Raw genomic sequence first — 19,797 nt, 5'->3', positions numbered from 1 at the left:
GTTTTCTTCATATTATTATATTTTCAATTACAGCTCTCAGACGGGGTCGCTTTCAGCCAGGATTAGGGTCTGTAACAGGCTGTTATAGCAACATTTTCAAGTCCTTCATGTAATTTTTCCACATCTGTAATTTCTTTTGAAAATTGAAGAATAAACAGGATTTGAACTTAGCGAGACGGATCGTTACACTCCACAGAGTTTTCCGGTAATCATATCCTCTCAGGATGATCTGGACTTTTTATCTTGACTGTTTCTCTTCTTGGTTCCTTGTTAGTTGCTGGTGTTTTTGATAGCTTTATCTCCTTTTCTCATCCCAATTAAGTTCTGACATTTCCCCTTGATTATCTTTAAATCAATAAGTTAGTGAAAAGTTTTTTTTTTTTTTTTTACAAAATGTCAAGAGTTGTCCCTAACATTTGAACACTGCTTTAATCTGAGCTCAGGCTGAGTTTCTCTCCCTCGTTGGAGGATGTTACATCTTTGAGCTGATAAACCTGCGTGATTCTGAATGGCTGACTAGGCAGAGTCTTGTCTCGTGGTGAGGAGGTGCGAGTTCTTCTCGGGTCCAGGAAGAGGTTCGGTCAAATATGTACATGTGGGTTATTTGCTCAGAATCAGTGACTGATCTGCACATGATTTTTTACAAAGTGGGAGACTGAAACAGAGGTGGAGGCTCATAATAGCTCTGATTATGTTTCTGCAAAACAAATTCTTTTCCCTTTCTACAAATGATGCAAATGTCTGTTAAAAGTGAAGCTTGTTTAATCAGAAAACATCTTCTGAGATCATCTGCAGACAGGAGGCCTGGTGGATTGTATCTGATGTCTTTATATCTGTGTTTTGATCAAATGCATATTGGTGCATGTGGAAATGTAACCCAGAGGTTTCACCAGCGGTGTTTACTCAGCGTTCAGCGTGTGCTACACACCATGTATCCTCTGGAAACGGCTCAGTCACACATGCTGAGGAGGCTCTGCACCACGCTGCTCTGCAAAGCTGAAGTGCTTCTATAAGACGACTGACTTCTGCCAGCTCTACGCAAACAGATCGCGTTCATTAGAAGTCGGTTTTAAGCCTCCAACCAAGCGGCTGAAAGGATCTGGTCAGGTTGTGATCTGCAGGTCTGTGTCTCATCTGGAGGGAGGGCAGATCTGCTGCTCATCTCTGAAACATCTCAGGGGTTTGAATAAAAATCAGTCATGCAACAATAATTTGAAGCCTAGAGCCATGTTTTAACTGCAGCTTGTCTGCCAGAAGAAGTTAAGAAGGAACGTGCTGACGTCATGGAGCTCAGTTATTGTTACATTCAGCCTGCAGTTCGTCCCTGTCTGGGTCGATTGCAGGTAAGAAGAACTCGTGACAAACTGGTTCCAGTGCTCAACCTGCGGGGCACGGGTTCTTCATTTCCACAGAGAAACTCTGGCTGCTTCATCAGAAGATGGAGGCGGGCTCATGGGGAACGGCTTCATTCACCTCTCAGCTGGCATTTCTCCTCAGTCATGATGAGGAAACGATAAAAGGAGGGTCAGTGGAGACGGACGCACTTGAATAAAACCTTTTGTCATTCTGACCAGAGGGAGACACAAGGAAAACAAACAAATATCCAAACAGGAAATGACTTCACTGAAACATATTGTGGGATTTCTTTACATGAGCAGCCTGTCTGTTTGCAGCGTTTCTTAGATAAATTCAATGCGTTAGAATTTGTAACACCAACCGCAAAATAAAAACAGGATAAAATTGATAAATGAGAGATTTATGATGATGAGGCTCCACTTTTTGGAAAAATAAACCGGATTTTAGTCAGAAACAGATCAGATCTAGCTGTAGTACCAGCATTTGTCCAGCAGAAGCTGCACTGCAAAACATCGCCCAGGAGTTTTCCTTTAGGACTGGGCTGAGTATTGGTATAGGTGGTGCAATACAATACATGTCATGATTCTTTGGTCACAATGTTGCAATATCACTATATTTTACGATACGTTTCCCATCAAAATTACATGTATAGATAAAACAGCAAGAGCTGTATATGTTCATTAGAAGATATTGATCATTTAGTTATTCTGGTATCCATGTTGTTTGGGGTTAGAGTCTGTCCATGTCTTCCACTGATTGCCTCACAGCTAAAGGACTGGCAGTGCCAATTTTCCCTCATTGTTTTAGGTAAAATGTTTTGTTTTTAAAATCAATGGTAAGAACTGACAAATCAATGTTATAATGAGCAGCGGAAATTCACGACATTGTGCCAAAACCTGTTTTTTCTTCCACAACTGAAGTTATGACAGTGGCGATAAAATGTCAGCTATAAAAAGCTGATGTTGGGTTGCTTTCAGTAAAGTTTTAATTTGTGCTAATCGGATATCACCCTTGAGCTGGAAGTTGATTCAGATTTCAAGAGTCTATTCTTTCTGATCTTAAATTAGATTGCTGGTAAAAACTAATGTTTGGCCCCAATACCTGGCTGTGCAGTATTGGCCGATACCATCTGTTTGGAATTGATGTGTGTGTTTATATGAGGAACTGCAGACTACTTGGATGTAAATAATTGCCATCATGGCTTTGTAAAGCTGCTCTCTACCTTTGAAGCAGGAAAAAGACTAAAACAAAGTGAATCCAGTAGAACTTTTTATTGCCTTCCTGGAATGGGTGACAATAGTTGAAGAAACTTTTTAGCTCTCAAAATGGTATCAGTGCTCTATATTTGTTGGTACTCGCCGATACTGATGCCACCATTTTAGTGCTGGATCGGGGCCCCCACCCAACTGGTATTGGTATCAGTGCAACACTATCTGAAACCATAAATTTATGCAACATATTAATACTAGTTTTGTGTTAATATTCAACAGCAAAATAAAAGTAGTGGTAGTTAATAGCAGCTGTAAGGATAGTGAAAAAAGCTTTTTTTTTTTTAGCCATCTTTAATTTTTGAGTCAATCTTTAGTGATTAATATAATGGTTTCAGAATTAGATTTTTTTTTTAAACATGACTCTATTTCATCATCCAAAGCAATGATCAATATATTTTCTGTTTTATCAGAACAGATGGATCTCTGGCAAAGAAACAGATTGAACACAGTGTTTACCGCATCATTCACATGTTGATAGTTTAGGATCTGCAACAGTTCCTCACTCCCATGTTTTCCTGTTATAAAGACGCTCTGATTTCTGTTAAGAGACATAAATTTTCTAATGCTGATCATCCTAAATTCCTCCATTAATGCTGAATATAGGATTGGCTTCTTGGGTCTCAGATGAAGTATGGTTCTATTTTTTATTTTTTTTTATAGATGTACTGGGCTGCAGCTTTTAGACGCATAAAGCGAACAAATGACTCGCTCAGGATGTCATTAAGTTCTGCAGAGGCCCGATTAAGATCCGTTCCTCTGATTCAGCTGTTAGAGAAGAGATCGATCTAAAAGTTACAGGAGAGTCACTGCAACAGCTGGAGGTTGCTGATGTATTTATCAGTATTGGTGAAAGAAAAGGCCCTCTTTAAATGATTTAAGTTGTGTCCAAGATGCTTAAAGTCGGTGATGCTGAAGGCAGCGTGTGTTTGTGAACGCAGCGCTGCAGGACATCAAACGCAGCTGATGATTGAGTCTCTGGCCAGTTTTGATTGTGATGGTTTGTGGACACAGATGTTTCAGGTAAACAAAGGCTTGTTGCTGGGATCCCCACTGTGGCTTTGGTGTTTAAAGCAAAAGCTCCATGTTGTGGATGAAGATGCTGCTGGATAGTTAAAGTAAGCCATGAGACGCTGCCTTCGATTGTAGATGCATTGTTTGCTTGGGGATGAAGGCTATCGGGCTGACCGAGCTAATCAGATTTACTGAGCTTTTCTTCTCTGCTCCTGCAGTAACTCTCCTGCTCTGGAATTGAACCCGCAGCCACTCCCTCACCTGTGGTCTAACAAACTATTCATAGGTGTTGAATGAGAGCTGGTGGAATGCAGAGCAGCTTTGTCTGTTGAGCTGATCGAGGGAGGCTTCTTCCTGAGAAGAACGTTTTGTTCTTAGCTGGGATCCTCTTGATTCCAGAAGAATTTATCACAGTTTATGAAAAGCGTCTTAAAACCTTTACTTTGCCATCTTTTAAAGTTGTTTGTTATAAATTTTTGTTTTCATATATGTCAAAACTAGGGAACAAAAGGATTTCTGATAACAAGAAGTTTTTTTCTTTTTTTTTCTAGATGTGTTCTGAAGGTTCTTGAACTTTTAAACTCTGCTGCCTTCTGCAGGGAAATAAACAGACCTAACGGGAGTTTGACTGTTTGAAAACTAGCAGGGTGGGTTAATTAATCGATTTTAACAATTCATCTTCTTTTTTGGTTGATAAAGATAAAATTTTTGGATAATTTTTAGGTTTTTCTTTTTCCACCAATCCACTCCTTGCCCCTCTATAGCTCAGAGTGACATCAGTTCATCACTTCCTGTTCTTAGACGTCTCCTTGTTGCTGATAAACTAGCAGATTAAGTGATTCCCACCAGCTGTAGACATTTACTGTTTATATTTTCATCATTTGTCGTGAAACATGATTGTTTTGCAGCATTTTTCACAGCTTTGATTTCGTTGCCTTTTAAATGAAGGAGATGATGGAAATCAAAGCTAGTTTTTAGAAGTGGCTTATGTCATTGTTTTTTTTTATTATGAACATTAAGGAAGATAAAAGATTTGGTTAATCAGTTTGAGTTGGGGAGGAAAAAAAGGCATGTTGCCCAGCCCTAACAGCAAGCCTTTTAGAAACTGCTGTCCACTTCCTGTGTCCCCTGACTAGCCCGGTTCTGGAGCTGATTATAGGTCCGATACCTCAGGGACTGGTTTCTGATGGCATCCTGCAGCAGGAGGCGGAAACCTGATCACTGCTGCTGAGAAAGGAACCAGTTTCATTTCTACTGGCACTGAGCTCTCAGAACCAGCTACCATCTGAGGTCTGCTAAAGGTACGGGCTGCTCCGGTTACTGTGGAAACGGCCAGGCACTCCAGGAAGGAGGATAGGAGTGTGGATTTGATGGAAATGCAGGACTCCTGTTTGGTTCTGTTAACGGTTGATTGAATGAAGCACCTCATTGGACTGGATTAGACAGACTGGTAGACCCGGAACCGGCTTGGAGATTCTATTGATAAATCCTTTCTGGTTTCTGTCTGATTTCACTCTGAGGATCTGAATGGTTCATTTAGCAGCCCAAAGATGTCAGAGATCTGATGGATCACAGCAGGTATATGAACCAGAGATGCACCAATCAGGCTCTAGTCTCCTGGAAATATTGGCCCGTTATTTATTATGAATAACACATAAAATGACAGAGGAAGGATGGAGATAGATTGAAATAAAGCATTAAAAATGTAACATTGTTCCAATCAGACCATCATTTTGATAATACACTATATTGCCAAAAGTATTTGCTCACCCATCCAAATTATTGGAATCAGGTGTTCCAATCACTTCCATGGCCACAGGTGTATAAATTCAAGCACCTAGGCATGCAGACTGTTTTTACAAACATTTGTGAAAGAATGGGTCGCTCTCAGGAGCTCAGTGAATTCCAGCGTGGAACTGTGATAGGATGCCACCTGTGCAACAAATCCAGTCGTGAAATTTCCTCGCTCCTAAATATTCCACAGTCAACTGTCAGCTGTATTATAAGAAAATGGAAGTGTTTGGGAACGACAGCAACTCAGCCACGAAGTGGTAGGCCACGTAAACTGACGGAGCGGGGTCAGCGGATGCTGACGCGCATAGTGCGAAGAGGTCGCCAACTTTCTGCAGAGTCAATCACTACAGACCTCCAAACTTCATGTGGCCTTCAGATTAGCTCAAGAACAGTGCGCAGAGAGCTTCATGGAATGGGTTTCCATGGTCGAGCAGCTGCATCCAAGCCATACATCACCAAGTGCAATGCAAAGCGTCGGATGCGGTGGTGTAAAGCACGCCGCCACTGGACTCTAGAGCAGTGGAGACGCGTTCTCTGGAGTGACGAATCGCGCTTCTCCATCTGGCAATCTGATGGACGGGTCTGGGTTTGGCGGTTGCCAGGAGAACGGTACTTGTCTGACTGCATTGTGCCAAGTGTAAAGTTTGGTGGAGGGGGGATTATGGTGTGGGGTTGTTTTTCAGGAGCTGGGCTTGGCCCCTTAGTTCCAGTGAAAGGAACTCTGAATGCTTCAGCATACCAAGACATTTTGGACAATTCCATGCTCCCAACTTTGTGGGAACAGTTTGGAGCTGGCCCCTTCCTCTTCCAACATGACTGTGCACCAGTGCACAAAGCAAGGTCCATAAAGACATGGATGACAGAGTCTGGTGTGGATGAACTTGACTGGCCTGCACAGAGTCCTGACCTCAACCCGATAGAACACCTTTGGGATGAATTAGAGCGGAGACTGAGAGCCAGGCCTTCTCGTCCAACATCAGTGTGCGACCTCACAAATGCGCTTCTGGAAGAATGGTCAAAAATTCCCATAAACACACTCCTAAACCTTGTGGACAGCCTTCCCAGAAGAGTTGAAGCTGTTCTAGCTGCAAAGGGTGGACCGACGTCATATTGAACCCTATGGATTAGGAACGGGATGTCACTTAAGCTCATATGTGAGTCAAGGCAGGTGAGCAAATACTTTTGGCAATATAGTGTATGTTAATTATTGTGATTACTTGACTAATAATTGGATAGTTAAACATACTTTAAAGCAGACTTTATGCACAGTTAAACAAGGTGAAATCAAAACTATGGCACTGGAGGAGTTCTGGCTAGAGATCTCTCTTTATTCTTAGTTAATTTCAGTTAAATTAGTCTGTCCATGTAACTTATTTTGACTTGACCTCAACCTTTGATACTAGCTGCCATTTTGGGGAAGGTGGTTTAATCCAGTGTTTTTTTCCTCCATCTTCATGGTAGCAACTGATACACGGCTGCAGACAACAATCAGAATAGAGCATAAAGACCTGCAGTTTGGACGTAGCCTCAATGTTTCCTGAACTGAAAAAATAAATCAGAACCTGCTGTTAGTCAGAGCAGCGCGTTACTTTAAACGAACAGCCACCAGGATGCATTATGTTAGGACGGCTCAGTCAGCAGTATTAGTTATTAAATGTCAGAAGCAGACCAGTGATTGGTCTGTCCTGCAGTACCGGGTCCCACCTGAGCCTGTGACTGTGGAGAGAGGTGGATGTTTCCTGTAATCTCACTGCCAGATGTGATTCAGATGTTTCTGCAGCCCCAGAGTGAGCTGTTTACAGGCCTAATGCCGGGTTAGATGGTTTAATGACAATCATTCCCGTTTAGAGGGTGCCGTTTGTTTGAACAGTTCTCTTCTTTATAACAGTAACTCAGTGAAGTAATGTCTACGCACAAATGCCTCGTTTTCTTCTTGGGGATCTTAGAATAATCAATGTTTAGTTTTATTTTCACCTTAAAACTTCTTATGAATGTAAAACAATAAAAAAGGCATCCAATAATGAACAGCGATCTTAAATGATGAGAAAAGGTCAGAAACCATGGCGACCAACCCTGATGATTGAAGTTGCCATTGAATATGATATTAATGAAATATCATATTATATTTCATCATCATTTTATAAACCAGATGCAAGGTTGGAAAACCTGGAAAGAAAAAGAAAAAAAAAAAAGAGTACGGTTCTTCAGTGCAGCTTTTATTATCAGAAATGACTTCAATTATTGAGCCTTTTTGTAGGTACCGAGTTAGAAATGTGCTTATTGTGACGACAGATGTTATTTGTAGCATAGAGACGATGGTCTGACCTCCTGGAAACGTCCTCCATGACTTTCCTGGTTGTCTGCTGTGGACTGAGGTGAGCGGGGACAGCTGACTGCAGTCCTGTGAACGTTAGTGGAGACGTGGGAGGACTGATGCTGCAGACAGAGCAGGGCGGAGAGCTGACTGCAGAGCTTTCCTTCTCTCTCTCTGGGTTTTCCCAGGAGGGTTGCTTGGAAAATGATATGAAACGTTCTGAGGGGAATCAAATGAATGATCTCAGGTTGTTTTCTAAGGTTTAATTTAGGTAGAAATCACTGGAACGACGTCATGTTTGCTGTTGGGTGGCCGTCTACCTCTAAATGCAGCTATTCTGCCTTGTTTTCATTATCATAATTATATCTCAGGTGCTGCTGAAAAGCAGCTTGTTCTTTCTGAAAGTCCCTTTATGTTTTTGTTTCACTCATTGTTGGTCAGAACCAGACTGTTTTCACATATTTACTGAGGAGGGATTCCAATAATGAATCTCACTGGTTTAACGATAGAATGCCTCCCAGCGTTCCCAGCTTGTGTTAAAGAAAAACCAGCTTTCTGGGTGGGACCCTAATCATAGCTGCCTTGGAGAACTGTCCTGTACTGGTCACTGCTTATCCCAGATGATGAACCCCACTGGTTAAACCTCCCCACTTCCACTGGTGTCACGGCATCACAGCCTGATGCTGCTGAATAAAGCAGCGCTGCCCACATAGCCGTACCCTCTCTGCCATCTTTGGCCGACAGCTGCCATAATCTGGGATAAAGATACTGTAGCCTTCTGATGAATCATCACACAACTTCAAACAGGGTTTCCACTGGTCATTAAAATCATTAAAAGTCAAAAAAATTTACTTTTATTTTTGTATTTTATTTTTGTATTTATTTTAATATTTTTTTCATTTTATTTATTTTTCATTTTTGTTATTTATTTTTTGTATTTTTATTATTGAAAAATTTAATAAAAAAAATAAAAAAAATTAACATTTAAGAAAAAAAAATAAAAATTAGAAAGTCATAAATTATAATTTTTTAAGTAAATTAATTTCACTTACATTTTATTTAATGTGATTATTGGGGCATTTAAAATGCTTTATTTAATAATAAAAAGCATTTATAAAAACAATTTCGTCATATATATCAGATACTGAACTGGTTCCACGTATTTGAACTTTGAACAGAACTGCTCTGGTTGATCGTAAAGCTGTGTGTTTGGAAAACAAGCTAAGAATGAATAAAGAAAAGAAAAAGGGAATGGGGGAAAATGCAACTTTTTAACAGAAGTGGCTATAAAACGAGGAATTCAGGCAGCATATGCAGAAATAACATGGCTGCAGCCTGTCGACGGTAAACATGATGGATTTTGCAGTGTTTTCTATATGTATGAGAGAGAGAGAGGGAGATGCTCATTCCTGCATAAACCTTGTATAATTTAGTTTCTTTTGTTCCTTCAATCGATCCAAACTTCCAGTTTCTCTAACATGAATAAGGTGATTATTGGTAAGGGTGTTATACGATACGCATCGCAATACTAGAGTCACGATGCAATATAGTCACAAATGGCAATATATATATTGATAATGGCAATATCAGTATATATTATACTACCACGCTGATATCAAAAGTAAATCTAGGGTTCAAAAAGCAGGTGCTGTAAATTCAGTAGAAGATATTCATCATTCAGTTATTTTGTTATCGTGGTTGCCATGTTGTTTGGGTTTGAGTCCAGAGGGGGGGTGAGGAAGTAGTGCATATCCCCCATTGTGTTAGGGAACAATTCATTTTAGGGCTGCAACTAACGATTATTTTAAAAATCGATGAATCGGACGATTATTTTTTCGATTAATCGATGAATCGGACAAAAAATATTTTTTATATTAACCTCTTTATTTCAAAATAAACATTTTAGACAGAACAAACAAGCACACAAGTACAGGTTGCTCATTAACTGTACTGGTGCAATATGAAAAATAAATGTTTGTGTTAAAACTATGCAAACTTACATGAGAAATGTAGCTGTACATCCACAAAATATAGGGTACTTTGTTTCATAAAGTGCAAAAAAGACATTTTTGTTTTTAAAAGCCCCTAAGGGGTTCAAACAATAGGCCCCCCCATTTCAACAAATTAGTTTTTTTAGACTAGAAGAGTTCTGCATTTTAAGACAGGAAAGTATAGCAGTTAAAGTTGCTGCTTGAGAAAATACTGAATCATAGAGATAAAAATAGCCCTGTGATTCAAATTATAAATTGTATTTGGAATAAAAATGAGAGAACTAGGGGTGCTAAAGAACACATCCTCCAAAGACAGATATTTACATGGGAATGTGGCATATAATTAATTGACATATTACTGATCTTGCTGGATTTTATTCTGCTTTACTTCCATAAATTGCAGGATCTTCTTTACTTTAACTTTGCCAGAAGATTTAAACTTTAAAAGCCTTGCCCTCATAACTTGCAAGTTAATTTATTTATAAAGAAAATATAAACGCTGCTTAAGCTAATTCAAATGAAATTAAAAGTAAAATAAGTAGCCAACCTTATCCCTGTCTGTAACCTACTAACACGGTAAGGAAAGCATCAGATGAGCTACCTGAGAAACTAACGTTACGTTTCCCCACTTTAAAACCAAACAAACATGGTGCTTCCGTGCCATGTTCATTTCTTTTGAAAAAAGTTGCATGTTATCACTTTTTTCGCTTTACAAAGCGCAGGCTATTTTAATTATTGTGATCAATTTGCGCCGTCAATCCCGGTGCATGCGCGCTTCATTTGCAGTCTGGACGCTGAGGCTGACTGCAGCACTGAGAGGGACTCCTGCGGGAAAACGGGGTTGGGGTGGGGGAGGCGCCCCACGGCAGAGTAGGAACGATACATGCTTTCACGTAAGAGTCTCCAAAAGCCGCCAGTGACACCGAAAAAAGTCGCCAGATTTGTCGCTAGTAGCTTTTTAAAAAAAATAGTCGCTGGAGGGGTCTGAAAAGTCGCTGAGTTGGCAACACTGCACCTGCGGCGCTGACTCGCTCTGCCGTATTTTTTTTTTTTTTCTTCCTCTTTCAGTCAAGAGGCAGTGATGACGGTGCGGCGGATGACGCAATAATCGCGCGACACAACTAATCGATGATGAAGTTCGTTGCCAACGCTTTTAAAAGTCGATTTTTATCGATTTTATCGATTCGTTGTTGCAGCCCTAATTCATTTAAAAAACAATATTAGAAACTTAAGGATCGATATTATTTTGGGACGCCATAAATCATGTTATATCTCCAAATAGATTTTTTTCCAACACCCCTAAACATGAATAACTTTTGGAGTTTTTATAGATGTATTGTGCAGCACATGGAGTTTGATTTGCTGGGGATCTTATGTCTTTGTCCTTCAGTCTCTCTGGCTGGAAAGGTGTTGATGCAGCAGAAGATGATGTTCATCAGCTGGTTTCCTGTCAGCATGGCTGAAATTCCAGCTTTCAGTCTCTGTTGGCCTAAATGTCCCGCCTCTGAACTGCTGAGTCTGACAGGAGGGAGCTAATCTTATAAATCACACGGCCATGCTTGGCTAAATACAGAAAGGTGTTTTATTCTGCAGCATAACCTCTTCCCCAGGCTGAGAAAGCTGTCTGTTGTCTAACCTGAGCTGGCAGGAAGTCAGGTCGCTGTGGAAGTGGACTAATCTGTGTTTATCTGAGTGACGTCAGACTGTCAGCCAGGTGTCAGCAGAGTAAATCCATGTGGCGTACCTGGTTATTTACCAACACACCGCTGGGGAAACGGAAACTTCTCCCACTGATTTTGACCTTTTGGATTTTACATTCAGAGTCATGTGACTGAGAAAGCTTCTCCTCTGCTTTCCCTCCCAGGTCATCTGGTGAAGAGAGTCCTCAGGCGGAGGAGCGGCAGACAGCGCCATCCAGGCGTGCAGAGGGGACCGCATCCCGTCTCACAGCCGTTCACCTGCTTCCCCGAGCTCTTCTGCTGCCGCCAGATGGACTGCGAGCTCTGAGAGCGCAGCGAGTCAGGATCCACATCAGCCGAGGAGAGGAGCAGGAAAGGGTTGGGAGAGGAGAGGACGAGGGAGTCCCGCCATGTCGGCTAACAGGACCCAGAACCCTCACGGACTGAAACAGATTGGTCTGGACCAGATATGGGACGACCTGCGGGCCGGCATCCAGCAGGTGTACACGCGGCAGAGCATGGCCAAGTCGCGCTACATGGAGCTCTACACGTATCCTGGAGACGGGAGCTGATAGGAAATAAGTCTGACACAGATGTAGGTGTTTCAGGATCAAGATAGTTAGCAGGATGAAATCATAAACTTAAATCAGTAAATTATAAATGATTTCAGGATAAAGGTGACTAGGAAAATGACTTAATTTACTTTGCTAAAGTCATACATCAATATTCTCCATTCTTAGAGCTGAAGTATGGTTTCTTTTATCTCTGGAAAGGGGCAGCAGGATCTAGACGGTGATTATAGAGTTAAAATCTCTGTTTTAATCCAAACCTGGGTGAATGCACCACCTACCTGCTCCTTTGTAGCAGGTAGGTGGACGAAGCTCTGAGAACATATAGACTTTAAATTCCAGAAATACAACGAAGACGTTTCAGGGGTGTTTGTTGTTTTCTTCTTAATGAATTGAAATCAACTGAAGAGGCAAAATCATGATCCAACCTACAGAGCTAAAATGTATTTGATGACTTTTGAAGAAAAAACTAGATATATCAGAGGGTTAAAAGTTATTTGGTTTCCAGAATAACCCTGTGATTTACTATAGACTAGAAATCTAAGGTTTTAACAGGTGATGTTTGTTTGCTGAGAGGCTGAATGTTTTCTCTGTTTTATTAAGTCAAATGTTTCCATTGAGTCAAACAGAATTGAACAATTAAAAAACCAAACATGGATAACCAATCAAATCATAAATGCAATAAATAAGAATAGTTGATTTATCTTTGAGTTCACAGTCATGCTAACCTCTCAGTGAGGACGTTTAGCTCTGGGTGTGTTTGAGCATAACCTGCACTGACGTGTCACTTCCTTCTCTTTGAAGCTCAAACCTGCTTTTGTTAAAGAGTTCAGGTTTTTCCTAAACCCCCCCGAAAAGTAGAAAACATCCAGAAGCTTGAAGGCTATGGGGTGAATATTGCTCCAGTATTGTTGCAAGAAAGGAACACTTTTTGAAATTTGGAAAAATAATGCAATCTGAGAAATTAAACTTTCAAAAATCTTCTTGAGTGGAAAAAATGCTTTTTTTAAATTTATTTTTACAAATTTTCTTAGAAGATGTATTGAAATTGTTTTTCTCCCCAAAATTCTGTTTTCAGATTGAGTTTTACGAATTGCCTTCTTTTTAAGTTACTTTTTTCAGGTCTCCTTTTCTCCTCGGGGCGTTCTCCAGGAAGGAGTAGAAAAGACGTATTTCTATTGGTCAGGGAGGGGACTGTTTTTATTGGGCTTGAAGTGATCTGTAAAATGCCATTTGAAAAGACTGCAATTCATAAAACTCAATCTGAGAAACAGACATTTGGAGAAATGGGCAAATAATGAAAAAAAATCCAAATATAAAATCTGAAAAAATGTTTGTTGGAAAAAAATACTTGTGAAGGATATATTTGAAAAAGAAAACTTTCTTTCCATTAAAACATTTAATCCCTCTTTTTTTTCTTAAATTTCCATTTAAAAATGAGGTAAAAAAAAAACACTATAGCAATATTTTGCTCAGGTATTGGAACAAGATTTCACCCCATAAAGTCCCGATAAACAGTTGGCTTTTATTTGTAGCGTTACTAAATATTGAGGAATTAACCTATGGATGGGTTTTCTGCAGCGTCATTAAGTCTTAAAATTAACTTTATTTTCAGACATTTATTCCTACCGGTTGATTATTTCCAGTAGCTGTGCAGATATTCAGCGTATTACATTCCTGGATGTCTACTTTTGTTTCCAGAAAATTCCTGAAACCCATTTGTTGTTTTTCTGGCCTTACTGGCTGTTTCCCTCTCAAATTGCCGGCTGCATTGATCATTTAAAACCTTTTCTATTTTTAGGTGTTGATGCTGCTGCTTTGTTAATTCTTCTTCTGGGGTTCTATTAAGGTTGAAAAACAGGTTGAGGAAGTGGGGGCAAGTTTGTCCGACAACGGAGGGACATTAGGGAGAAAAATAGCGGGGATCCAGGTGGAAAAAGGGTCCCAGTGTTCTCGCACACCTCACTCTTCTAGCTGGTCATCGTCACGGGTCGTTTTCCACAATGACATCATATAAACAAAACAAGCCAGTAAGGTACCAAACAGGAAATGCGCATAGTGTAGAACAGATCAGACCAATCAGAGGACTCCTCTCTGCAGCCATCTACAGTTAAGGTGCAGCAGAGAGTCTGCGGAAGGGGGCGGGGCATATCTGTGTTCACTGCAACACCCTCGCAGACGACCTGAGTATAAATCAGCCTCGTGCGTGCTAACCACTGCACCAGTTTTCTGTGGGAAAAGTTACGTGTCTCTCTGTTAATCTAAAATTCCTAGTTTAAAATCATAAGGTCTCAATGTTTGGAATGGGCTTCAGTGAAGCCTGCAGAGACACTGCAAAGGGATTAGAATGTGGGCAATTTTCTTGCATTGGATCAATTTTGTTGCACTGGCTGCATGTTTTCTGAAGCATGAGGAGATGGAGAATCACTCTAAAGAGAAACGTTTGCAATCTGCCCTCATTTCAGCGTAGATGTGAAGGACTCCTGATTCACTCTTGTTCCTTAACCCAGCATCCAGACATGTATATAACTATTGTACCAGCGTCCACCAGTCCAGCCAGGGCAGGGGCTCTGTACCTCCAACCAAACCCTCGAAGAAGTCCACCACTCCTGGCGGGGCTCAGTTTGTCGGCCTGGAGCTCTACAAGCGACTCAAGGAGTTCCTAAAGAACTACCTGACCAGCCTGCTCAAGGTCAGTATCACGGGTTCGCCTGGATCTCAGCATCTTCATCCCTCTGCAGCTTCAAGACCCCACTTCCTGTTCCTGTCCGCAGGACGGCGAGGACCTGATGGATGAGTGCGTGCTGAAGTTTTACACCCAGCAGTGGGAGGACTACCGCTTCTCCAGTAAGGTCCTGAACGGGATCTGTGCCTACCTCAACCGCCACTGGGTCAGACGGGAGTGTGACGAGGGACGGAAAGGGATCTACGAGATCTACTCTGTGAGTCTGAGCCGCAGCGGCCATCAGGAGCTTCTGCTTGGAGCCCGTTCTGCTCTCTGGGATCAAAGTTGTTAATGTTCCTCCTGAATGTCTGCTTTACGCACCACACTTTGTCTTTAAATCATATCGTCACGTAAAAATAAAATATTTCATATTGAAAATGTGTGTAATGTTAGAAGATGTAAAAACCAGCAGATGAAAGTGAATTCCCCTCCTTTGTCTTCCTGTTTCCTCACAGCTGGCTCTGGTGACCTGGAGGGAGTGTTTATTCCGACCTCTCAACAAACAGGTGCGTTTGCTTTCTTTTAACAGCCGTGAAGCGTGAAACCAAAGCAAACGCCGTCAGTGTTTACCCCGCTGCTGTTCGTGTGTCAGGTAACAAACGCTGTTCTGAAGCTGATCGAGAGGGAGAGGAACGGCGAGACCATCAACACCAGGCTGATCAGCGGCGTCGTCCAGTCTTACGGTACGTCCCTAAACGCAGCAAACAGGGGAAGGGAGACGAGCAGCAGGTGTTGAGCCAATCACAGGAACACGCTCCCATACGTACCCGGACCACAAGGCTGTTGTTCCCCTGACTTGATCTTGATCCGACTGTTAACCCTTCAGCTCGCCGTGTGCAGAGAACAGCCTGCAGCTGCTTGAGTTCCTCAGGATACGAGTCCTTTAGTCCCTTCAGGTCCATCTTTATCGTCACTTAAAGTTTTTAGACTTTAAATGTGGACGTTTTCATCCACTGCACCTCAGCCGTGATCCGCCAATCAGGGTTTTAATTTATTTCTACTAGAGATGTACAGATCTGATATTTAATAGTAGGTAGTGAAAAAAGGGCAGATCTGTTCACTTTACTTCTATAATAAATTCACATTAAGCTAAAAATCTTTTCAAAAGCAGGAGAGTTTTTCCCATTTATAAGAATTTAATAAATGCAGTCTGTCCTGCTAACTCGTTTTATGACTGAACTCTGATCTCAAGTTGCTTTTTGGGATATAAATGTGTACATTCACACATTTATGTTTATGAAAATCTGTATTAAAAACAACTTGGTAATGATGAAAAAAGGAAAACAAACAGCTCTGGTTTCAGAGAACTATATGGATCTGCAGATATCCAAATTCAAGGATTGAAATCAGATCAGAAGTGAGAAAATGTGGATTTATGCTTCATTTTAAAGCCTGACTTGCTGATTTCAAGGGTTTCTGTTAATTTATTTATTATTTTAGAGTTAAATATAACATAAAAACAATATGAGCATCAGGTTGTTTAATAAACTATATATCAAAATAAAACTAAATTAGATTTTCTTCCAGTTATGCATCAAAACTCATGTGCTTCATTTTTATTGAAGTTGTTTTTAAGCTCAGAAAGAAATTGCATCAATCAATCGATTGATTCACTCAGTTTAACGTTTTCATCAGTAATTCACATAAACTTTCTGCAACATTTAACAAACATGAGTGAAAAGGGAAAAGGAACAATAAAAAAATCTTGTACAGACCTGTCCCTGAGGATCAAAGAAATTAATCTCAGACATTTCTCATTTCATTTACATCTCATTTAATGTATTAAATAAAACTAGTATTTAGTTTTTTCATTATTTGCCAAGAAAAGCTTATTTTTTTTGGATTCATAATAAATACCCTTTAGTGGCTCAATTTAAATCCTCATTAATAGAAAATGGTAATTTTTATTCTCTGTTTGATTAAAGCAAATAAATATAAAAAAATCTGTTTTTATTCAGGCAATAAAACTGAATGATCTGAGCTCATAGTCCTGCTTTATGTTGGGCCTGCTAGCATTTAGCTGTAGTGTGCTAGCGGCTCATTGATCAGGCTCCCAAACCTTAAGGATGGACAGATTACTGCTATCTGCTGATTTCTGGTTTCACTTTTAATCCTTTTCATCACACAGGCAGCAAACTTTGAAGTAAACGGACAGAAAAATCTCCTTATCTCCTTAAAATGTCTCTTTATTGTCTCTTTTATGAGAGTTTTTCTTCCAAACACCGATTCTGATGCCGGTCACCTTAAAACAACCAACCTGACTTATGAGAAATCATCTAAATATCCTTGTCTTGAAATTGAAACTAAATCAAGTTGGGATTTTGAATAAAAAAGCTAATTTGTCTCCACCCAGCCTTTCCGTCCCATCTTCCTCTGTCGCAACATCCATCTGTAAGTCTGACCTCTGCTGATTATTTCCTCATATTAAAGCAGAAATGGATCAAATGTCACAGAAATGAAGCAAGATTTAGCGCAGAGGTCACAGATTAGCGGTCCCTGGTCCGGATCTGGACCCACCTGCTGGCTAATCCGGACCCAACCTGATTTAAAACGTTTATAAAATACCGCATGTTGTCCCAGAGCAGTGTCTAACTTCATTTGCACCGCTTCTCCTGTTAATACGGTAAAGCCCTATTAACAGGAAATAGAAAGAAAAAACAAAACGGTCAGATCAGGTGTTTTATAAAATCTGTGAATCAGGAAATGGTCTATTTACCAAACTAAATGATTGTTGTACGGCTGTAAGCCTTCTACACCAAACCAAGCTTCTGCCGCCCTGGCGTCCTCTTCCACAACATCTTCATCCCGCTTTCCTCCTCTGAATAAAAAATGGATGACGGAGGAGACTCATCCACGACCTCTGACACTAAACTCTCCTCCTCTTGCATGTTTAAGCTGTCCATAGTGTTCCTTCAGAGTGTCGTTTCTAAGTCACCAACTAGCACTAAGTTGCTAACTGGTTAGCAACATGCTTCTGACAAACCCGCTACAACCAAACTTGCTTTGTGAACCTTCCGCCACAACAATCCCGCCTTCTTGATAATCGGCCAATCACATTCACCTTATTCGCTCGTGTAAAGTCGTGCACTCGGGAGAATTTAGAACTGCAACGGTTGGAACAGCCGCTTCCCTCCGACTTTAAAGTAACACATAATTAAAAATGTCTCTGGACCTTTACTGGTTATTGATTTTCTTTATTCGGACCCCGCTGATTTTGAACTGGTTACCCCTGGTATAGAGTAACGGCAGAAAACGTTTCCTTTCAGGTTCAAATCTGCTGTCATGCAGAAGAAATATGTCTTTTCTACTGCAGCCCATTGAGAGCTGCAGGTTAATCAATAAAGAAGATCCATTTCCTGTCTTTCCATTGTTCTTTTTACCGAACATTCATACTGAGCTCTGGCCAGGTTAATGTTTTAGGAAAACAAATGGCAGATAATAAAGGTAGAACGCAGTAGAAGCAGTTTTTATTGTCCCTCAGTGAGGATAGAAGCAGCATCTGCAGCAGGTTTAGGTGTTGGAAGGACAGACGATGAGCTCCCATCAGTCTAACTCTGAGCTGCTGGTTCCCTTCCAGTGGAGCTGGGTCTGAACGAGGAGGACGCTTTCGCCAAAGGTCCCACGCTGTCCGTCTACAAGGAGTACTTTGAATGCCAGTTCCTCACCGACACGGAGCGCTTCTACACGCGGGAGAGCACCGAGTTCCTGCAGCAGAACCCTGTCACTGAGTACATGAAGAAGGTGAGAATGCTTCCTCTGCTGCAGGACCAACCTGAGGTCAGCCTGAGCTCCTCTGGAAACCATCTGCATGTTCTCCTCAGGCGGAGGCGCGTCTCCTGGAGGAGCAGCGGCGCGTCCAGGTTTACCTCCACGAGTCCACGCAGGACGAGCTGGCCCGGAAGTGCGAACAGGTCCTGATTGAGAAGCACCTGGAGATCTTCCACACGGAGTTCCAGAACCTGCTGGATGCTGACAAGAACGAAGGTAAACCTGCAGCTCTGTGTTCTCCGCTGCTGTGGAGGCTCATGGCGGATGAAGGTTTCAGGCGTTTGGGTTCCGTGTTCAGATCTGGGACGGATGTACAACCTGGTGTCGAGGATCACAGACGGTCTGGGCGAGCTGAAGAAACTTCTGGAGACCCACATCCACAACCAGGGCCTGGCCGCCATCGAGAAGTGTGGAGAGGCAGCGCTCAACGTAAGCAGGCACTCCCGGTCTAGAACCAGTCTGTTCTGGTTCAGAGCGCAGACTTCTGGGCCTTTCTAGTTAGAAGCAGGTCGATGATCTGCAGACCGACGGATCCAGAAGCAGCAGAACATCAGATGTTTTTTTTTCATCTTGCAGGACCCCAAAGTTTACGTCCAGACCACCCTAGACGTCCATAAGAAGTACAACGCCTTGGTCATGTCTGCCTTCAACAACGACGCCGGCTTCGTGGCGGCGCTCGATAAGGTAGGTGGTCATCCTCCATCTTTCACCCAACAAAAACTGTTCATTTTAAATTGTAACATTCATTCATCCTGACTCTCTTGGTCTCTATGTGCAATAAGTCCTAGAATCAGTTTATTTGGTTGCAGCAGCTCCTCCCTCTGAAGACTTTAAAATCCAACCACAGTCTGATTAGGTCAGGTTCAGGTCAGGTTCAGTCCACGGGTTCCTGTAGGATCTGAGGTCATGGAAGGAGGTTAATGCACTGGAAAAAAAATGAAATCTTTAGTCGTTTTTTCTTAAAATAAGTGCATTTTGTCTTGAATTGAGGAGTTAAGTGAGACACTTTACCAATGGAACAATACAATTTACATTTAAAATAAGAAAAAAACATTACATTGTCTTGTTTTAAGTGCATATTATAGGATGATCTTATTTTAAGAGTAAAAATACTCCATTGGCAAATCATCTCATTTATCTACTCAAATTTAAGGTAAATACACTTAATTTAAGAAACATGCCCCCTGCACTTTTTCAAACATCCGTTTTGGTCTGCTGCACGATTCACTGTCCAAAAACAACGTTACACACAAGTACGCAGACATTCTTAGAGCGGAAAGCTGATGAAAAGAGGAGCTGCGGTGCCAACATAATCATAG

General features: G+C 41.3%; 1 protein-coding gene across 2 annotated transcripts in view; it reads left to right on the top strand.

The window, feature by feature from the left end:
• Positions 1–19,797, top strand: part of LOC119791678 (cullin-1) — a 33,313-nt gene that overhangs the window by 2,293 nt on the left and 11,223 nt on the right. The window contains exons 2-10 of one of the 2 annotated variants that reach the window (XM_038297903.1): positions 11,602–11,966; positions 14,503–14,677; positions 14,760–14,927; positions 15,166–15,216; positions 15,303–15,393; positions 18,288–18,451; positions 18,532–18,694; positions 18,777–18,907; positions 19,055–19,162. In XM_038297903.1, the coding sequence (XP_038153831.1) occupies positions 11,827–11,966; positions 14,503–14,677; positions 14,760–14,927; positions 15,166–15,216; positions 15,303–15,393; positions 18,288–18,451; positions 18,532–18,694; positions 18,777–18,907; positions 19,055–19,162 (1,191 nt within the window). In that variant the 5' untranslated portion in view covers positions 11,602–11,826. Of the gene's footprint in view, positions 1–11,601; positions 12,012–14,502; positions 14,678–14,726; positions 14,928–15,165; positions 15,217–15,302; positions 15,394–18,287; positions 18,452–18,531; positions 18,695–18,776; positions 18,908–19,054; positions 19,163–19,797 lie in introns of both variants that reach the window. The other variant, XM_038297913.1, reaches the window with a different exon arrangement.

Source organism: Cyprinodon tularosa, unplaced genomic scaffold (genome assembly GCF_016077235.1).
Source record: "Cyprinodon tularosa strain WSP-4 unplaced genomic scaffold, ASM1607723v1 ctg1104, whole genome shotgun sequence".
Classification (NCBI taxonomy): Eukaryota; Metazoa; Chordata; class Actinopteri; order Cyprinodontiformes; family Cyprinodontidae; genus Cyprinodon; species Cyprinodon tularosa.
Note: the sequence above shows the minus strand (reverse complement) of the source record. Positions and strands in the feature narration are given on the sequence as shown.